The following is a 21,626-nucleotide window of genomic DNA, read 5'->3' on the forward strand; positions in this document are numbered from 1 at the left end:
ATGGGAAAATTGGAACATGAAATGACACCGGGTTTTAACTCGCCGCAGGGCAGTTTTGACGTTGTTTCAGGGGAATAATTTCTAATCGTATTTTTTATTGTTTTTTTTCGAGCAAAAAGATCAGAAAAAAATATTTCTATAAAAAAAATTTTCTCCGATATTATTTTTTCTCGTAATTATTATAAAAATACCATTTTTTACTCCCATGGCTTTAATTTCAAATGAGAACATCCTCAAAGATGCTCAAGAAAACAAGAAAGAGGGGCGATTCAACCAATTGAGTTCTTTTTTTTTTTGTTTAAAAGTTTGAACATCAGCTGATAATTCAAATAAGCAATAAACATATCCTCATATACCCATTTATCCCGTCTCATAATCCGTGTGCCAAGTCTTTTCTTTTGGCCGTTTCCTAATTGCTCCCCCGAGTCCTTATTAAACAAGCTCGAATTGTCACATTTTTCAGAAAACATTTCAATTGCAAAAATAGCAGATTTGACCTTGGCGGGAGTCAGAAACCTTGACCTTGAATCTGAATTGGAATTGATCTTCTCTCGAAAAAGGCTTCGCAAAGTTGAAAAAAAGAAGCTGCTCTTTCTATCGTCAGAAAACGGTCTTTCTTGCTTTCAATCGATTGCGACTCCTCCTCGGGGAGAAAAAGAGAAAAAAAGGGAGGAAAGTCAAAAGCCCCTTCTGCTAAATGCGCTCTGTCTCTCTTTTTTTCTACCACAGGCGATTTGCGCAAAGTTTCGATGAATCTTTAATTCTTGACTTTTTGCGACTTCTGCCGGCTCTTTTTATACATATCAGCAAGTATTTAAAATCGAAGACAAAAAGTACTGCTCAAACATTCGGCTTGTCCTTCAGAACGGTCAGAATTACAGTCGTGGTAAAGTTCGATAGTAAAAGTTTTACAGTAGAACTACTGTTCAAAAAAGAATGTGTCGTTTTTGGTTACTATTAATATGGCAACTTTAAAGTGACTTTGACGTTGACACTTTAAAAATCGTCATTGGAAACCAAGATTGCCAGTTAAAAACACAAATTGTGCCGAAGATTAAAGACTTCCGATTTTAAAATCATTTTAGCTTAGTCATTTTCGGCTTAGATTTCTACCTTCATCGAAAATCATTGTCAGCAAATAAATTGTGGAAAGAAAACTGAATAAAAAATGAAGCTGGAACGCGAAGATCAAGGCGCGCATTTGCTTGTCGATATTGAGCATTTCATATGCTAGCCATAAAATTTGCAAGAGCGAGATCGGTTCGGAATAAATTATGATCATTTTGCTCTTTACATCGTCGTTTTTATTTCATCAAAATAAAAAAGTAATATTTATTTGATGCGAAAATGCAATGTCGTTTGGTGGACCAACCCTTTTTAGCCACTAAGAAATCTTCGTAAAGTTCAAAAAATCTCTTGAATCAGCAAAAAACTTGGTTCCTTTCAATTTTCCATTTTGTAAGGAATTGGTTGTATGAATAAGTTTTTCAGCATTTTTCAGTGAAAAGAAGCTTGCTTAGACGTTACCAAGACGAAAAGCGCTTTCTCCTTAGTTTTTTTCTTTTTGTCGAAAAATGGACGAAAACAATGAATGACTGGAACTACTGAGACCTCCCCGTACTACTGAGAAAATAGAAAAGAATTTAAATTCGAAAAACTTTTTTTTCAAAAAATAAAGAAAATTTTTTCTGTTTTTTTTTTTACTTACAGTGAGTTTGGAAAGAACATGCGGAAAACGTTGTTTGTTCATCTTTCTGAAAGTCGGCTGAAAAACGACAGGATTTGCCAATCCCATCGGGACTTGATCTTCAAGTTCTGTCATCTTCTTTTCATCTCTAGAATTTTTTCTTTTTCATGACTTCCTCTTCCTTGTTTTTCATTTTTTTCTTGATGAGCTCAATTGCAAGCTTTTTGCAACTTGGCAACGCTTATTGTTCCCACTGCCCGCCCATTTTCAGTCATTTTTTCAGTCAATTAAGGGAATATACAGTCAATTTTGCCTTGCCAATAAAAATGAGGGAATCATATAAAATCATGACAAAAATGAAAACTCACGGTTTTTGGCCGTTTTTGAGAATTCGGCCGTCTTATTTTTTCACTTGTTCTTGGCCTTGCAAAAGCCATTTTCGATTGTCACAAGATCTCGATATTGCTACCGAAAGATTTGAGGATCAAAGTAAGGATCCCCGCTGCGAGTGGTAGTCACGTCTAAGCCTATCACCAGACGAAAAATAGCCAGTTTTATAAGCTCCTCCAGGATCTGACGCTACAAGATTGATGAGGCAACAAGAATACAGCCGGAGTCCAAAACAAGGGACTTTTTTTGGTCCCAAAATTGTCGAAAATAGTCCCTTAAATTGGGTCATGAATAGGGTAAATCACTAATAATTGAGCTTTTTTTTGGGCTTAGTAGGGTAGGCATGTAATACCGTTTTAGAAAGCCCAGAAGCTGGGGATCATTTTGACTATTGATACTGGGGGGTGATCTTGTACCCTGAGGCCATTTAGGTAACTCCAAAGTCCCAAAATCTGGCCAATTTCGGACATTTGAATTTTTGAGTGCTTGGAGTGGCCTTTCAGAGCCAGCGACTATGCTAGAATTGTAGCCCAGGCTCTGACGGTCATTTTAATCCCCAGCTTCTGGGCTTTCTAAAACGGTATTATATGCCTACCCTACTAAGCCCAAAAAAAAGCTCAATTATTAGTGATTTACCCTAGTCATGAAGGAAAATTTTCGGGCGCAGCGAAATTTTCGACAAAAACCTTCTAGAGCAGTTTTTTGCTATTGAAGAAGCTGAAAATGCTGTTTCTGTCTCTACGAATCCGGCTTCTAAAGCGATTACGTATTTTCAATCACAAATCCGAAAGATTTTCGGCATTTTTCGTCAAAAAGTCCCTTATCTTGGTGTCCCTTATTTTGGACTCCGGCTGTAATCATGTGGGGAAATAAAGAATCGCAAAAATTATAAAGATTTTAAGTTTATTTTTAATTACAGAAAAAAAAGAAATTAGAAAAGAAACTGTATATTCCAGCGTATATATCCCTTGGCTCCATCAGGAGCATTTCTGTTAGGAGTTGAAACACCTTGCTCAGATCCGCCAGAGCTGTAAATTTCGGAAGTTAAACTTGAAGAACTTCCAGTTGTTGGATTGATGTTTTCTGCAGTCGCTCGAAAGTTGGAAGAGCCTTAATAGTCAAAAACTGAAAATAATTGAAAATTACCATTGCTGTTTGTTATATAGAGATACCAAGTTGAACCACCAGATGATGCGGATCCTTTCCTTGGAGCTCTGATTCGTAACCCATTGATTGTCTTGTCATAGCCCGTCTCCCAATGAAACTTCGAAAAATATATTCTTTTATCGGCTTTAGAACTTACTTTTAGATTTATTTGACGAAGACCATTTTTAACTTTTTCAGCTATAAGTGAGTGTGATAAACGATCATTGTTATATTGTCCATTTGGGAGCGGACTTCTCGTCGATCCTTCATCCGACCCAAAGTAAAAGCCTAAAAAAGAAATTAAAAATTTTCAATATCTTATAGATACCTAAGCCCCTCAAACTTTCGGCATCCGAAAAGAAGACCCTGGAAAACGATCTCGCTGATGACAAGTCAGATTTAACACTTGAAAGACTGCTCTCCAAACTTCTGACGCTAGAAGCCTTTGAGCTGACCGAACTTTCGAGGCTGCTGATCTTTGAGTTTTTGCTCTTAACATCGCTTTGAAGACTTGAAATCGTTGAGTTCTTGCTTCTGACATCGTATTCGAGACTTTGAATCTTCGACTTTTTATTGTACATTTCGCTTTCCAAATTTCTGATAGTCGAGTCTCGCTGACTAACGGTGCTCTCAAGACTAGAAACCCTCGACTCGATGGATGAAATTCGTGAGTTCTTCTCTTGAACAGTTTGTTCAAGGCTTGTCACACGGGTGCTTCGCTCATGAAGAAGACGTTCAAGATTTTCTTTCGTTTCCTGATGCGCCGTTTTTTCCTGCTCTAGTGCCTTTTCTTTCTCCTCTTTCAAAGTTTCGAAGTTCTCCGCTTTTGTCTTCTCCTTTTCGAATTTATCTTCTGCCTTTTCGAGCTCGCCATCTTGAAATTTTTTGATCGCTCTGAGTTTCTCGTCGACTTTTTGCATCAAAAACTCATTGATTTCTGCTCTGAATCGACCCTCAAATTCTTCCGGAAGAAAGAATTTTCGCTGGGAATTTTTCTCAAAAAGCGGTCTGAAAAGAAAGTTTCAGAACCTTTTCATATTCAAGAGACTTACCCTTGAATGGCTGGGAAATCGAGAAAATCTTCTTGAGAATATTCTTCGATAAGATTCATCACATGCTTTTTTGCTTGATCGAGTTGTCTTTTGAAGTCGTTTTCCGCGCTAAAATAATTGAGTATATTCTCCGATAAATTTTTTATTGAAAACCTTGTTGCTACGATTGTCTTCACTTCGGGCATTTTACCGTCTTCAAATATTTTTGCATAGCTCTTGAAATAATCAAGAACCTCTGAAACTTTCAGTTCTTCGTTACAGAGACTTCGTTTTGCTGGAATATCCTCGATGACTTGAGTGATCATACATTGAATATTTTCAACGAAATCAGGATCAAGCATTTTCAGGTTGCCATCAAAGTTTCCCATCTTTCCTGGGCTCGGGAGACAGAAGGCTTGAAATTTCTAAAAAAGAAAATGCTGAGAAAATATTTTTAAAAAGTATTTACCTCGAAAGACGCTGAAAAATCAATGTCTTTCTTCTGTTTTCGAACGATTGAATTAAGCATTTCTTGTCCTTCTTCAAAGCCAAATTTTTCCTCTAAAAATTTTCTTAAAATCGGAGTTGACAAGGAGGCAGTGCCTACCTAGCGAATAATCACGAATAGTAAAAATGAAATTCTGAAATGGCGTTGTTGTCACTTTGTCTTTAATAGCAAGCCGTCCAACTTCGGTGAAAAGATGAAGATTTGCAATGTCGTTCGCATCAATTTGGTTTTTCACATTCGCAAGTTGAAGGCTAATTTATAAAAGTTGTTTGTAAATGAGAAGAACTCTACCTGGAAAGAAAGGTGGAAAGAGAAAATATAATCGCACTATCGTTAATGTTGTTCTCGTGGTCAAATGCGCCTTCAGTATCGATGAGAAGAATGCCAATTTCCTCTCGAGACTTCGTCTTCACCGTAAAAATTTTGGAAGAGCAGTAAACTCCTTGTGTCTCGCGCTCTTAAAATTTCATTATTTTTGAAAATTTTCAAGTTCACAACCTTTTCCGCCGCGATATTTGAAGCAATCATTGATGTTAAACTCTTCTGCCTCCCAAGGATCTTCTCCAGCTTCAAGTTTCTCGAGATATTTGAACAAGACGCTTTGGAAAAACGATTTTCCAGTGCGAAATGCTCCGACAATCGAGACAACTGCAAGAGGCATATCTTGAGATTTTGCAGTTTTGAGGACATTTTCTAGCGCTTCCTCGTTGAGAATAAATCTTGACGAAGTTTTGCCGGCTTGCTCGACCTCTTCTCTTTTTATCAATTGGACGCTCATTTTTCGATGTTTTCTGTGAAAATGATGCAGATTTTTATTTTGATGCGGTATTTATACCAGTATTGTGAGGTCTTAGTGCTGAAAGTCGGTTAGAGATCTGATTAGGATCTCGCGCCGCGCTCTTCCCTGCCACTTTTACGAACACTGCATCAGTCCGCGCACAGTAAAAGTGCAGAATACACGCTTTTTCGGAAACTACCTTTCCTCGTGTTTTATTGAAGATACAGTAGAGGCTACGACTAGCTGATAAAGAGAACGCCTAGTACTCAGAGCAGACGCAGTACTTAGACGCTTACATCTGGTGACAATACGCTAAGCTTCTTTCTTCACTGGACTCATCCGAACCCACGTTCGCCCTCATCACCGGCACTTCCTGCTGCGAAGCTAGAAGTGTTATTTACTTGGTGTGACCACTCGCCAAGTCGATCGAGCGATCTTCCGCCGTTCCCGTGTTTGATAAACCGCTGGAGCTCGTGAATCAAGTCGCGTCCGCGCGCCGCACAGTAACTCTTCTGTGCGCACTTACGAGGTCAGTCAAAGTTGTGAAACTGTAACTGCCGCATTTTATCGCCCTGAACACCGTTGAACTCGTCTCCGACCGCGCCCGAATTGCTCATTTCGCCGCCGGCTACCTGGAACACACACTTCACGTGAAAAAGTCGCCACGTGCGCCGCTCAAGGAAATTTCCAGTTACTTGAGCGCCTTGTAAAGGTACAATATCTTGTTGTGAACCTCTTACCGCCAATTCCGTTATGCCGCGCCGCCGATTTTGATCAATCCCGCCAACGAAACACCGTGAATTTCGCCGATCCCAATCTCCAACGACAGTTTGGCCCGCCAAAATGTCTTCTTCCAGCGCCTGTTACGCGCTCAACCTCTCCGAAGATCGTATCAACTCGTGCATCTGCGTCAGCATGTTGACCAACTTCATGTCCGAGATCTCGGATTATGTTATGAAGCTTGCATCGGTCAACCCTGCGCTACTCAAAGCCTCTTTAGAAGCGATCAGAACTCGCCATAAGCTAATAAAGGCCCGAATTAAGGCTTTATTGGAGTTCGAACATTCACCTGGAGCCTCTCGCACTGATCCAATCGAGACCCAGAGTTCTGACGACTCAGCTGACGTCCATGACTCCGCTATTGGCACCGATTCCGCTTCTCCCGTTGATAACGACCAAGCTTTTTCGGATCGAGAGTTAGATCGGCGCAACTCTAACTCCACTTCCCCGCGCAACTCACCTTCTCGAAACCTTCCAGACCTGACTTCACAGTCACTCTCGCCGAACATTCTTCAACCGTCAAAAACGGCATGTTCGACACTGGCGCCGACGATGTTATCTTGCCTAAATGGCTGCCAAAATGGCACATCCCTGACGAACTTTTGAAGCATCTGCAGAGCTCCAAGTTCACTTTCACTGGCGTCAACTCCGAGACTAAGGCCCGAGGCGAGTCCCGCGCTATCATCAATTTCAGCGATTCAAAATTCGCTGGAACCCGCATTCTAGTGACAGACGGCCACAACGCGCCGCCACTCATCAGCAGTACTGTCACCGATCACGCCGCAAATGTCCCATTTGGTGGAACTGGTACCAAAGGCATTTTTCAACGACGAGATAGTCCTGGAGCAGAAATCTACACTCAGGCTCTCAAAATCAAGTCGTACGCTCGTGATCCATGGAATGCGCTCCTGATCGACTCTGGCAACCCCAGTAGCGCAGATTTTCATAGTTACGCTGACGCTCGTCGATCTCAACCCTCTCAAGCTGCCAAAATTCAGCTTAACCCTCCTGCTCCAGGCCCCAACACCTCTACTTCGGACCTTCTGAGCTACTTGCAAAGCCAGAAAGAGCTCGTTCTTCCATCTTATTACCACAATAGAAGCGAACTTCATGAACTCGCCCTTCTTTGTGTCCAGTATGAAGACGTCTCTGGAAGTTCTACTGACGAGCTTGGCCTGTTCTACAGACCCGTCCGAACCCCGACAAATGGCGAATTCCCCAACTGTGCCGGCAAGCGCTTGTGCTGCACTAAACTCGACACATCTACGACATGTTCCGTCGCTCGAGTTTCCACTGGGGAGCGAGCAAATGTTGCTGCTCGCACGATTGTCGAAGTGGTGGTTTTCTTCGCATTGCCTGATACTCTACACGACCCTGATGTACGCTACGATTCGCCCGAAACTTATGGCAAGCGGATTCAAATGCTCTCGAAGCTAGCGAAAATCGCCAATCGCTCCGCTGATCTAGCTCTGGAACGCCAACATAGGCGTCTACATCGTGATCGCCTTCTCAAATACGGCGATATGGTCCATCTCTATCAACCCGTCACTAAGGTAGCCAAAGATTCCAACTGTCACTGGATAGGCCCTTATGAAATCGCCTCAAAAACTGTCGTCAAAATCGTCGACGGAGCCGACTTTCGTGACTGGGCTCACCGATCTCATCTGCGTTTGGTCCCACCGCGCAATGATCATCTCAAATCTCCCTCCGACCTGGCTCTAGTACAAGAGCTCATTTGTGGCGATGATCCCGATTCGCCTCAAAATCTACTAGTCGGCGCTTCTGGTTCGTATCCTGAACCTCTAACAAAAATACCAAAGGTTGGGAGGCCGGATGCTGAAAAGCAATTGTCAACCTCTGGCATGTCTACTAGAAAAAAGAGGAAGAGGACGAGTCCCGACTCGTTGCCTGATCCGAAGCGTCAAAATGCAGCTTCACTTCCTCTCTCGACTGCTGGAAATTCAACCGCTCCCGCCCCTTCAACGTCAACTTCAACTACGCCTCGCTCGACTGACTTGGTGGAAAATGATGTTCAAGATTTACCTGATTGGACGACTTCTGCTCCTCGTGGATGTGCGGCAGACTCTCTACATGGACATCATTTGTATTCACCTTCTTCGTCAGCTGATCTTTCTTCCTTCATCGGAAATCCGAGCGTCTTTGGCGGAAGAATCAGGAAAAAAACTTCCTTGATTCGAGTTGACCACACTCGCAAGAGTACTCGTAGAACAAGGGAAGTTTTCTCCAAAAGAAAACTCGTCTGGTGTGAGTCTGCTTCTTCTCGCGCTCTGATTGGCTCCCGCTGTCCGGAAATGGTTCGATCTCCGTCCGACATTTCTCGACTTTTCGTCTCTACGCTGGTGCAATTCCGACGCCGCGCTGAGCTGATTGGACGCCTTTCCCTTCACCTTTCCCTTCTACTCTTCTACGATGACTCATCTCACCGACTTCAACTCTTCAACCGAAGATTCTCGATCGTCTCTAGAATCTGGGGAGCTGTGAGGTCTTAGTGCTGAAAGTCGGTTAGAGATCTGATTAGGATCTCGCGCCGCGCTCTTCCCTGCCACTTTTACGAACACTGCATCAGTCCACGCACAGTAAAAGTGCGGAATACACGCTTTTATCGGAAACTCCCGTTTCGTGTTTTATTGAAGATATAGCAGAGGCTACGACTAGCTGATAAAGAGAACCGTCTAGTATAGAGAGCATACAGCAAGTACTTAGACGCTTACAAGTATCGCAAATTTGCATAGTGAAGTCATTATGAGAAAAAATGAGGAGAGCTTATTTGCAGAATGGCGTTTTGTTTGTCCAAATATGAAAAAGGGAAAAATGCATTACTAATGAAATTATTCTCATTAAATCTAATACAGTTTATTACATCAAAATTTAATGATGAGTTTGAGCGATTTTTTAGAAACAACCTAAACGTTATGAACAAAAATGCTCTAAACGAAAAAATAAGGTCGACACGATTCCCCGTGAAATCAGATTTCGAAAAGACAAGATGATCTTGGAACGCGTTGCGGCTTTATTTGACTAAACTTGTCACTTATGAAACATTTTGTTTTACGCCTGGTCCGGAAGTTTTTCTTTAGAAGCCCAAGCAAAAAAGTTCAAGCATATTTAATTTCAAGGGAAATTTTCGAGAATATCTTGAAGCTTGATTTAATCGGAACCGCGAATTTACGCGAAATTAATCTTAATTTTCGTTTGATAAAATACCCTAGCTCCTAATTTAATAGAATCGTTTTTCATACTTGCGTCTCAATTTTATTCCCGGCTCGTGAGTTCTTTGAAAAATTATAAAGAAAAATTTCTCTCCCATGTTTCTTGTTCAAACTTGAACTTTCGTTCTTGATCTGTTTATGTTTTCGGTTTTTTAAACTGCACCCGGCATCGCCAAAATCATCAATGCTAATATTTTTTTTGCAGCTGCAAATTATAAAAAAACTCCATTTCAACATGAACTCGTAAAAAGCTGATTCTGACTCAGCTGAAAATCTGTTTACGTAGTTTTAATTCTCGTCAATTTTTGAGCATCATTTTCCCTTTGTTAGATTCTTGCCGGAAGGAAAAGGACGCCAAGGAGCAAGCTTTTGCCAACGTCAATCAAATGACGCTTTACTTTCAAGATTTTTTATTATTACCAATTTATCTTCTTTCTTTTCATGTGATAAAAAAATCCTTATGGGAGTGAGAGTCATCAATGAATCTCGGCTTTAGAAAAGCGCTCATAAGAACAACCCTTTTTTTGACCGAAAAATTGTCGATAAATCCTCAAATAAGGGTCACTTAGTTTCACCGGAGTTTTCCAGTTTCAGGAGCGGAAGCACTTCCGACATTCTAGCTCCACTTCTTTCACTTGATATTTTCTCCTGCTATTAAACTTGTCAAATTCGCCCGTTTCTTCACAGAACTAGAAAAAGCTCGCCCCGAAACAAATCTTCTGATGAAAAATTTAAAATTTTCTTGACGCGGGCTTTTTCAAGAAAAAAGGATCAGAAGAAATCTGTGAAGCATGTTTTGCTAAGTAAGTTAGTCCAACATGATCGCGGAATTGAACCAGGACAAATTTTCCGGTTACTGGACAGGTGCTTAGCGATAAGGCCGCTGATTTTAATGGCATATCAAGACTAAATAAAGAGTCCTGAATTTACCCGAGGAGAAAAATCTGAGAAGAAGCTCTCCTATTTTTGGGAAGTTCATAGTAAATCTCCGAGATCTTTAACAAAACGAACTTTTTACTCGAAAATCTAGCCGGTCAACCCTCAAAACCGTTATGATAAGTTCATTCTCTCATAAAATTTACTTTAAGACTTATCTTCCTATAGGTTTACTATCTGGCTTCATTATCATTGCGTCATCTACCCAGGCGTTGCTGACTTACGTCCGTCAATTTGCGCAGAGCGCGCACAGTGGCGCTATAATTTTCCTCCGAGCGCGTCAGAGCGAGCTACTTATCAGCGCCAGAATCAAATTTTCACTTACTTTTTAAATTTTTGAAATAAAAAAATCTTCAAAATGAAACTTCTTTCAAGCATTTTATTATTGAACACAATCGAAGCGGGGTGGAAGCAAAAATGGGAAGAGAGATTCGGAAACGCTGTTGAAGACAAAAGAGCTACTGAGAGAAATGCAGCTTGTGATGCGAAAGCGTTGTCAGAAACGGCGAAGTTTGAAATTCAAGGTTTGATTTTGCAGCAGGATAATCTTTATGTTTTTAATAGTCGTTTTTTATGATTTTCTGAGCCGGGTCGAGTGATTTCGATATTTTATTGCTTGTTTTTCTAAGCCTAACTCTATCACGATACTATTGATATTTTTCCTCAAAAACGAGACCATAAAATAATTTTCTCAGCAAAAGTATACTACAGTTTTTTATGGAATTTCTGGACATCAAATTTCTGGACATTTTTCGAATTTTAAGGGGTTTAATTGGGACACTTTTAAAAAGCAAAAGAATCAAATTTCTGGACATTTTTTCTCAAAAAAGATTTTCGACTCCGAAATTTATAGTCAAATTTGAGTTATGAAAGGTTATTCTATTTACGAAGAAGACTTTTTCTTGTAGAATCTTAGTATTCTTAGCAAAATTCGCTGCTTCATCGCATTTTATTATTGTTTTTAATCAATTTTTTGAAAAAAAAACGTTTATTTTTCCTCCGTGAAAAATTTTAAGCAATTGTGGTGGGACATTTTTTTCAAGGTTATGTATCAAATTTCTGGACATTTTTGTGAAAAGTGTGCGACAAAAAATGTCCAGAAATTCCATAATTAACTGTATTTTTTATACTGTCTACTTATTGAAGATCCTCTCTTATAATCTACGAACCTTGAATTACCTTCATCCACGTTTTTATCATCTAGAAAAATCGTCCATTAATTCTCAAAAGCAAATCAAAATTTTGATATTTAACATCATTCAGGCGGAAGTTGGGATTGTCCTGCACTCGGTCAAGACGTCGCCAACATCCTTTGCGAGCCAAAATGCGACGACCCGACAGATCGAGGCAACTGGCCCCGCCGAAGTTTCATCAAAGTCCAATGTCGTACCAACCCAACAGTGAAGATCCGAAATGTTTCGAACAACATGCAGTGCAATCCAGATCTATGTCTCGAATCAACAGCAGCAGTGGACATTCCAAAGGGGCAAATTTCTTTCTCAAAAAGAAACAAAAGCAAAACTCTTTTCTCGGTCACCTGCGACGGAAAAACCGGAACTCAAGCAGCAGTCATCTGTTTCAATTCCTCTGGAGCACTGACGAGCAAAACTCACGACTGGCAAAATGTCTGCGACCCAGTCTGTAAAAAAGAAGACGCAGAAGTTTTTTCCCGATCGGCCCGGGTGAATGGAATTGCAACAGTAAAATGAGATGCACTCCAAAGTGTGATTCTGACGATTCTGATCCTGTGAGATTCAAAATTTCCTGCTCGAATAATGATGGCGAACCAAACTGGCAAGTTTTCAGGGGACATAAATTCAAAGATGATGTTTGCACTAATCCATCGACTTCGACTACAACAACCACAACAACTACAACGACAAAAACAACCACGACGACAACGACATCGACAACAACAACAACATCAACGACGTCTTCAGTAACACAAACAACCACAGAGCCCCCAAGTAAGATATTGTCTTGTGTAAATAAATTGATGAATTGTTATTTTAGCTACCGAATTCGCTCCACTGACCGACAGCATAAAATCCGGCTTAGAAACCTGCGTTTCTGCTTCGAATTTCCCAACTGGCGGGCGCAAGAAGCGTGAACGACTTTCAAAAATTGTCGGCGGCGTCAATGCGGAAGAGGGCTCCTGGCCCTGGATTACACGGTACAATGATAATGACATCAGCCAGAAAATCTAAAATTCGATTTTAGCTTGTTCCTGACAGAGTCGATCGGTGGCGGATCGGGATTCTTGTGCAGTGGAAGCATAATTCACAATCATTGGGTTTTGTCGGCGGCGCATTGTTGTGATGGAATCGCGGAAGTTGTGGCGACTTTTGGGGATATTTCTAGGTCAACTTTCGAATCAGGAATGGCGACGATTTTTCATGCAAACACCACAAATAATGTAAAAATTGAAACAATATATATTTTTAGGTTTATTTTTCAACGAACATAAAATCTTATCCCCTAAACCAGCCTCAGAGTATGTATAAATATCTAAAATTTAGATTTTAAATCCCTGCGAATCTAAATTTTCAGCCAGATAAAGGTCAATTCTCTCTTACCTCAACAACTTTCTTCAATCACCCCGAATGGGGCCAGGGCGCTGACGGCGACTTTGGCAACTCTGACTGGTGCCTCATCAAATTCAACGAAGACATTCTGGGTACTTTTCCCACCTTTTCTTCACCTCATCATTTTTTAGCCGCTGCACCTGAGCCGGAAAAAGTCAAAATCGCATGTCTACCTAGTGAGCCGATCGAGCACGGAAGTGGCTGCTGGGTCGCTGGATGGGGAACTACAAGCTCTGGTGGAAGTACCAGCACGACTCTTCTTTCTGCAGGCGTGAATATTTTGGGCAAAGACTACTGTGAAAACTTTTCGAATAATGGAATTCTGATGCCTGATGACGTTTGCGCCGGACTGCCTGATAAGTAAGTAGGACTCCCTAGGATGAAAAAAGACAAAAGTCATCAAACCGTCAGAATAATAATTTATTTGAAGTTTTTCCGTCAGCTTTTCCATTTGTAAGCTGACAATGTGTTGAGCTTATTTTGACGTTAATTATGATTAGTCGAATTTCGAGGAATGATCTTGAATAAGAGTTCGACAGGAATGGTTCTAGAGATAGCTATTAAATTAAATTGGTCTCTTATATTTGTAAAATAAATCTTGAAGCTCTTGGTGCTAAAAATGAACAAAATGCCTCTTTTGACTGATCTATTGCAACCTATCATTTGTTATTTAGCGATAATAATGGCCTAACGGATCCCGGAAAAGACGCTTGCCAGGGCGATTCAGGCGGACCCCTCATCTGCCCTGTTGATGGAAAAGCAGTTCTCGCCGCGGTCGTCTCTCGAGGAGTCGGTTGCGCTTCAGAAGGCTTCCCTGGACTTTACTCTGCAACTTTCAACGCGAAAGATTGGATGAGAGATATTATCTTGAATAATTAGAATTTTTTAAACTTAATTATTGATGCTTCCATTTCTGTATTTTATAAACGCTGCTTTTTAAGATAATAAACTCTTTGTGTATTTTGAAATCAAATCTTGTTTATTTAAAATTTGACTGGGGCAGATTTTTTGGCAAGAAATTATCGTCTTCTGGATGGAAGGACAAAGTTGAACTCATTCTGAGGGCAGGATGTTGCTGGAGCGCAAGTGTTTTGATCACCAGTGAGACAGATCTAGAGTTTTCGAGTTAGAAAATTGACTGATTCAAAAACTTTTACCTTCAAAGCACAAGAAATGGTGTTGGTCTTTCCAAGATCTCGGTCATTTGTGAAAGTTGTGTAACTAAATAAGCATTAAATCCAGAAGAAATTATTGAAAAATCACCTGAATTTGTATGAGCCATTGTTGGAGTAAACTCCCGGTTGGTGATTGGTGACGCCGAAGATGTCTGCCAGACAGTTATCGCTGATCAAAGAAACTGTTTGTCCGTCGATATCGATTTCGCAGCTTTGCGCGTAGAACTGGACACCTTCTGTGACAGCCCAGTTGACATCGACGAAGAGTTCCTGTCCAACATAGACGACATCGCCAACAGCCTGGGAGAACTCGTCATCATTGTAAAGATCAATGCTGAAGGCTTCAGTGAAGTCGCCCTTGTCAGAGAAGGAGGCATCAGCTGGGTAGCCTGGTTTGACATTGAAGACTTCGCTGGAAGCGGAGATCTCGGAATCGTAAGAGCATCGGAATCGAGCGGAGATCTGGGACTCGTAGTCGGCGGTGAAGAAGTCGATTCCGTGGATCTTGATGTCTTGGCGTGAATCAGCGCGGCTGATAGCGACGATGAAATCAATGTCGCCAGTTTCACTGAAATATTTTATGAATTTGTCGCAAAGCACCATAAATTATGCGGAAATTATTAAATTTGGACTTTTTATGACAAATAAATACTGAATAGCTACCAAAATATGATTCACCAAGCAAAAAAGTCCATCGTTTATACCGACTACTTACGCATTACTTTCGGCAACCATGCATTTTCCGATGTTTTCACTCCACGAGAAAGCGGAATTAGCATCATCCCAAACTGGGGCGCAATCGGCGGCAAAGATTCCTTCTCGTTGATCATCGGCAAGAACGTCAAGAAGATCAGGTCGGAACCAGAAGTTCATCGTATCCGCTCCACAAGTTAGTCCCCAGCAGTCTGCATCAGGCCTAAAAACAATAACAACCTGCTCGCAGGATTTTAATCTTACTTGATTTCGCATTCACCAGTTGATTCGTTCAAGGTCCAGCAATTACCAGTTGGGCATCTGTTTGAAATCAAATGTTCCATGGTGAATCGGAAGAAAACCTGGATCTGGAGTCTAGTGAAGATGATTTTTCCAAGATGTCGCTGGGAAATTTCTTCGATGGCAGACGTGAGTCCTCGTGGATCGTGCTCATTCTCCAGAAGCCAGTCGAGGTTCGTGTAGAGAATCTCGGCGGCAAAACCGGATGGATGCCACTGGAAGCAGCCGATTCCATTGCAACTGTCTTCCTGACCGCTGTTGCCGATGATCACAAGTTTCATAATGTAACCTCGGACGGCAGAGTTCTGGATGAGATCGGGAGATGATAGATCAGCGGCGTCTGCGGGGATCACCACTCGGAGATAGTTGACAACATCCTTGACCACGGTTTCATCGGTGAATTTGAAGTCGTTGTTGGCAACTCGTTCGAAACACTCTTGAAGAGTCTGAAACGAAGTGACTCCAGCTCGGTCGAGGACAGTGTAAACGATGCCCTTGATCAGGATAGTGGTTGCGGATTCCGAGTAGTTATTCAAGAGCCATGGAATCGCTGATTGGTAAGCTCCAGCGTCGAGATATCCGTGTGAGATCGAGGAGTCATAGATACCATTGAGGATTGTTTCGAAATCGATTTCCCAGTCACCGACGTGAGTTGCTCGAATTTCGGAAACAACAACGGTGGCAGCGATGAATTTCAAGAAGAGAGGTGTTTCGAACGCGAATCGTCCGAGAACATCATGCTCAAATCCAGATGGATAGTCCTCTGTGATCGCCTTAAAGATGCCCTCAGCAATCAAAAGATATGCTTCACCATCAGAAGTGATGTAGTGAGGGCCATTTTCGTAGGTTCGGTGGAGAACAGTGTCTTGAACGTCCTGTGGAAGAGGAGCAAGAGCGCCCTTGGTCCAGAGATGCTCAAAAGCTTCGTGGAAGCGGAGATCGACATTTTTGTAGCAGACAAAATTATTATAAGCGCCTGGGTACGGAACAACATCGCCATCGATTGGTTCATTAGCAATGATGACAAGGGTCTCATCAATGGGCGCCCAAACAAGACCTCGGCCTTCGCTTGAGACTCGGTAGAAGAGATAGCATTCTTCACAAGGCTCGTCTCCCCATGGACCCCATGGTAGGGACTTGTCGCAGAATCGCTGGCCAGTGATACCCACCACACCGTCTTCGTAACCAAAGGGAAGGATAACTGAGATTGTCTCATCGTTGGAGTAGTTCAAGTCGTAGAACTCATTGAACCATCGAGCTGATGAGACGGGATCGAAGGTACCGATGAAGAGAGACGCGCCAAATGGAGCAAGACCAGCATGAAGATCGGCAAAGAAATCCCACCCTGTTGATGGAGGAAGTCGGTTGGCAAAGTTCGGGCCTACGTTGAAAACGAGAACTCCTGGAGGAGCTGTGGTGAGCTCAGTAACAAAGTCAAGATCAGGTGTTTCGATTCCGGCATCAATGAAGAGCAGGTCGACAGAAGCAACGAGGCCTTCAGTGCTTATCTCACCAGAGAAATCGAACTCTGATTTGGCAGCTTCGAAGACGGTATCAAGGCTAAGTTTGTTGTGCTCAGTAGCGAGGCCTGCGCCGGCGAGGACATTGTGGGCAAGATTATGAAGATCGGATTCAGTGAATTGGACGTAAGATCGGAAATCGAGTTGCTCCGCGGATTCGTTGAAGATTTCAATGATTTGATCATCAGAAGCAGTGTGAGAAACACCGAAATCAGAAAAAATAGTGTCGATGAAGGCAATCAAGTCGTTAGCAGTGCCTTCTTTGAATATATTATCGATGTTGGAATTCATAAATGCGTCGAAAGCAGCATCGAGAGCATTGGGCCCTTCGCAATTGATGCAGTTTTCTGGGAGAAAAAGGTACTTGGCCTTGAGTCCAGGATTTCCGTTGATGGAATACTCTCGAGCAGCATTGACAAGCTCGTAAGCAGTAGCGTTGTCGTCTCGGATTCCGTAGTTCCATGGCCAGGTGACGGTGTCGATGAGATAGACAAGGGAGTTGTAAGAGATGTCATCGCCTCGTGGAGCATCATCAATGTTGGCATCAAGAACGCCGCCGTGAATGAGTCGGCCAAGTTCGCACTTTTCTTCCGAGGCATAGCAGTCCAAATATCCAGCGGACCAAAGGAAGTCAAAGAGGTAGGATTTAAGGATCATCGAGGACTTCTTCTGGGAGAGTCGATCAGTAAACCAGGGCAAGTATTCAGAAATTGCAACGTATTTCATACCGCCGGAAATCGGTGCATCGAAGATACTTTCATAGACCGATTCGTCCTGGACGAAAGTACTGGTTGCCAAAGCAGCTGAGAGTTTGATGAAGAATTCTGACTCGAACGCCCATCTTCCGTACCAATCGTCGTTCGACTGAGTCATGAGTTCAAAGATCTTGTTCTGGAAGAAACTGTGGAAAGCCTGCTCAGTATCGAAAACTTGGTATTCCTGGTTGTCGTAGAATTTTCTGATGAGTGTTCCTTGGAAGATTTCGGTGAGCTCTCGGCCGTAGATGTTTTGGTAGTAGCTGCTGTATGAAGCGAGAACATTGGCGAAGTCGACTTTGTATGTGTCTTTTTCGTCATCGCCTCGGCAGACGGCTTGAGTTGCCTGATCGAACTTGTCTGATTTACCATTGTCGTTTGCGCAGGCAGCGAACATGGTCATGTCCATCATTTCGTCGCTGTCCAATGTGATCCAGGAGAGTCGATTGCATTCGGTTGATCCCGTGTGAATATTGTAGAAAACGTTGCTCTCCGCTCCTTCGACGCGTTCGTACGGCATGATGAGACCACATTCCTTGACAAATCGTCGTTTCTGGATGACTTCTTTGAGTCGAGCATGGAGGATTTCAGCTCGGACGTCGTGGGTATCAACAGGGAAGAGGACTTGGCCAGCCTCTTCGCAGAATTTCGCGGCGCCGGCGACGGAATTTTCTGGAAGAGCGAAGATGTCGAAGTAGATAGGATCATTGAAGTAATCATCTGTCTCGTAGACTCGAAGCATAGAAGCTTTGACGAACGCCCAACGGATCTCAGTTTCCCAGTCGATCTCTTCAATATTCAAAGCATCTCCAACCCAGTTGACGGATTGAGTCCAGATATCGACTTGAGCGTTGAGGATTGTTCCGACTCGCTCTTCATGTCCTGGAGCAGATTTTCCGATGTCGAGGACATCCAAAAGCGCCCACTTGACCTTGGACTCGATTCCGCCATCGACAGAAAGGATAAGATCTGTGTACGCCTTGTATTCAGCCTCGTAGTTTTCTTCCGTGACTTCGTTGAATTGAAGAGCCTTCGTTACGGCAAAATGAGTGAAAGTGGCGTCGGAGATTCGGACATCCATGTTCACGATGTCTTCTTCATTGATGTTGTCAATCGCCCATCGAAGGAATGGCATGAGATCCAGCTGGAACGCAAAGTCGAAAAGATAGCCGCGGAGGAGGGTGGCTCGTTTGTTCTCGACAAATTTCGCGTAGCTTTCAGGAAAGTATTGCTGATTGGCTTCAATAGCATCGAAGTCATTAGCGAAAAGCCTTGCAGTGACTTCTGTGGACTCCCCAGACTGGTACTTGTAAGCGACTCCGGCAATGAATCCGTAAAAAGCGGGAGTGACGTAGGCCCATTTTGCCATGACGGAGCAGGCTTCGGACTTGCAGTCGGCAGTGATTTCGTCAACAATATCTCGGAAGTAATTGAGAGCTTCAGATTCGCTTTCGAAGAAAACTGAGTTGTCAATTTTTGCGGTGAACTCGTCATGAAGATCTTGAGGAATGCCACTGTCAAATCCATTGTAGTACTGATCTGCGAGCGATTTGAGATTCACGTCGTTAAGGTCAACCCCATCGCAGACGGCGCTTGTTCGAATATCCGTGTATCCTTGGCCGTAGTAGAAGACATACCAGTTGTATTGATCCTGATCGAGTGGTCCAGTGAGCTTTTCGAATTCCATCGCCGAGGCTTTCGCAAAAGCAGCGTCACATTCGCAAGTCATTCTTTCGCAGGAATCCGCAGCGTCCGAGCACGTGACTGATCGATCAGCAGCGGCAAGCGTGGCATCTTTAGCGGAGAGGGAGAACTGGTACGGTCCGTCGAGACCGGCATTCGAGCAGCTTTGATCGCGAGACTGAACTGTTTCGTAGCACTTGATCAGTTGTCGACAAGTGTTGTCATAATCATTGAGCGCTGATCCGTAGGATTTCTGCATTTGAGATGATCCTGTGCTGACATAGCAGTTGCAACCGTAATTGAATCGTTTTTTGATGAGTTCATTAGTTGACGGCTCGATTGGCTGACCAGCGAAAGTGGTGTGTCCGTACTCGTAGTGCTTCACCATTTGGAGAAGCTGGGACAAGTATCGAGCTTCAGGGGCAGGAAGATCGGCGCCGACATCTGCGGTGGGGATGTCATCGAGTGGGAGAAGCGCGGGTGTTGATGATGCGAAGTTGCGGCCGTCGCGGTCGGAGTAATCGAAGGTAGAGGTTGTTGGCGGGGCAAAAGTGGTTCCGACTCCATCGTAGTCGTCACCTTTAATATAGGTTAGTATCTCAACGGAATCCTCCGAAAATATTGCCCTTGACCCAGAAAAAAATAATCATTCTAAAATACCGTGAAGTAACACTCTTCTCTGGAAACTTTTCAAGGTCTCGAAAATATCTCTTCTCAAAAAGTCAGCAGAAAAACTTTTAGAAAATGGTCTGTGATAACCGTTGAGAGCCATTTTCTAAGGTGACTAGAATTATCATTTCTCGAATATAAACTGCGAAACACTCTGTTAGCCACTTCAAACTTGTCTGCGCCTTGTCTTATTTTTCTCTCGAGATGCAGAAATCTTCGAAAAAGGGTGATTTTTACCGTTGAATGCATGAACGGCCGAAAGGACCGCTGTCGAGAGCCTCATTCTGAAGACTGAGCAGCTTGGTCATTCTTTTGCGGACCTGTTCTTGAGCCTTTTTGCCTTAGGGATGAGATCAGAAGAGTCGATTCTTGGGTTGACCCAGATACGAACAAGGTTTCTAAGGAACAAACGCTATATTTGACTTCAAAATAGAGCGAGCGCTTTCTAGCTGTCTATTTTTTTTCAAGAATGTTTCTAAATGCTCAATTATCAAACTTATAAGCGAAATCGAATCGATGAAAAAGTTAATAAATTTTTCAGAACATTGACCTAGTCTATTTTATGGCACACTTGAAAACTTCCCCCTGAGGCGAAAATAATAACTTCGGTACAGATAACAACATCTTGTTTGGAATTTGTCAATCTTATTTCTAATAAAGATGTTCTAAAAACTGATAAATTATAAGTTAAGATAATAAGGTATTATATAACGAGACTTTGAGTTCAGTGCGCTATTTGCGTATGAAGCCTGGCATTTAATTAACTTTTACCTTGGTCAAAAAAACCAATGGCGTAAGAATATCTAGGTCACTATCTTCAAGAGCAATGAAGATTTCTCCGTTTCTTCTTAACTTTTCAGGGCTGATTCATGGAGAGCCCCTAGCGAAAATCTCCTCAGATATTGTTAACAAAGAAAATGAATCTTGCAAGTAAGAAAGTATAACATTTGATTTGATTTAATCGGTGGCAGGGCTGCCGAATTCGGAGCATTTGCGTTTACCCGGGATTTTTTGGCGGATCATCCGCTGATTTTCTCCGTTTCTCCGCGCTGTTCTCCGATCCTCCGATCGTCCGATTTTCTCGGCCGCGCGGATTTCCCGCGATTACCCGCTACCCTTTTTTTCTAGCCAATCTAAAGAGTGGAACACCCTTTAATTTCGTCTTTTGAGCAGAAATTTCGGCGGATCATCCGCGATTCTCCGTTCCCTTTTCTCCGCTGAAAACCGGCGGATCTTACGTGAAAAAAACTGCGGATTTTTCGTGAAAAACCTACGGATCTTCCGCCGAAAAAATCGCGGGTAAACTCAAACGCTCCGAATTCAGCAGCCCTGATCGGTGGTTTTTATAAGAGATGAAAGCCTTCAAGTTGAATGTCAAGGAGCCTGCAGAGTTGATTTTAACAAATGCCGCTTACTTTGTGAGACCGACTACTGCCTTTCAATTTGCCAGCGAGAATACGAAAGTAATCTTTAATTTATGGTCACTTAATAATTTTAATAATTAAAGACTGCTTTGCGGGATGTCCCTGTGGCGAGAACTGCCCAAGCGGATGCAAAGGCTGTTCCAATCCGATCTGTCTAAAGATGAAGATTCTGGTTATTCCAGATTTTCATGAGGATTGGGCTCGACTAAAAAATTTTAGTTTGACACTTACTTTATCTTATTTATCAAGTTTTTCTGAGCTTGAAAAAAGCATTCATACTTTTTTGATACAGAAAACTACGAACAAACTCCAACAGCATTAGCGGAAATCAACTCC

The 21,626-nt window shown here is 42.4% G+C and overlaps 3 protein-coding genes across 3 annotated transcripts; 1 reads left to right on the forward strand and 2 right to left on the reverse strand.

The window, feature by feature from the left end:
* Positions 1 to 3,008: 3,008 nt before the first annotated feature.
* On the reverse strand, positions 3,009 to 9,145 carry LOC145697632 (uncharacterized). Its single transcript, XM_081774850.1, has 11 exons — positions 8,364 to 9,145; positions 5,261 to 5,924; positions 5,054 to 5,219; positions 4,862 to 5,013; positions 4,724 to 4,815; positions 4,429 to 4,679; positions 4,276 to 4,383; positions 3,552 to 4,231; positions 3,381 to 3,511; positions 3,224 to 3,341; positions 3,009 to 3,187 (listed from the first exon to the last, which is right to left on the reverse strand). The coding sequence occupies exons 2-11, from the start codon at positions 5,538 to 5,540 to the stop codon at positions 3,009 to 3,011; spliced, it is 2,157 nt and encodes a 718-aa protein (XP_081630976.1). The 5' UTR covers positions 5,541 to 5,924; positions 8,364 to 9,145.
* A 1,646-nt stretch (positions 9,146 to 10,791) lies between these two features.
* Positions 10,792 to 14,034, forward strand: LOC145698622 (trypsin II-P29-like). The gene is made up of 7 exons (XM_081775831.1): positions 10,792 to 11,010; positions 11,750 to 12,453; positions 12,500 to 12,659; positions 12,707 to 12,862; positions 13,045 to 13,163; positions 13,203 to 13,431; positions 13,746 to 14,034. Exons 2-7 carry the CDS (start codon positions 12,192 to 12,194, stop codon positions 13,948 to 13,950), a joined length of 1,131 nt encoding a protein of 376 aa, XP_081631957.1. The 5' UTR covers positions 10,792 to 11,010; positions 11,750 to 12,191; the 3' UTR covers positions 13,951 to 14,034.
* A 10-nt stretch (positions 14,035 to 14,044) lies between these two features.
* On the reverse strand, positions 14,045 to 19,979 carry LOC145698608 (uncharacterized). Its single transcript, XM_081775815.1, has 6 exons — positions 19,858 to 19,979; positions 15,204 to 19,776; positions 14,962 to 15,162; positions 14,335 to 14,814; positions 14,229 to 14,292; positions 14,045 to 14,183 (listed from the first exon to the last, which is right to left on the reverse strand). The coding sequence occupies exons 1-6, from the start codon at positions 19,967 to 19,969 to the stop codon at positions 14,091 to 14,093; spliced, it is 5,523 nt and encodes a 1,840-aa protein (XP_081631941.1). The 5' UTR covers positions 19,970 to 19,979; the 3' UTR covers positions 14,045 to 14,090.
* Positions 19,980 to 21,626: the final 1,647 nt, after the last annotated feature.

The sequence above is a fragment of the Oikopleura dioica genome, chromosome 2, assembly GCF_907165135.1.
Source record: "Oikopleura dioica chromosome 2, OKI2018_I68_1.0, whole genome shotgun sequence".
In the NCBI taxonomy this organism is placed as follows: domain Eukaryota; kingdom Metazoa; phylum Chordata; class Appendicularia; order Copelata; family Oikopleuridae; genus Oikopleura; species Oikopleura dioica.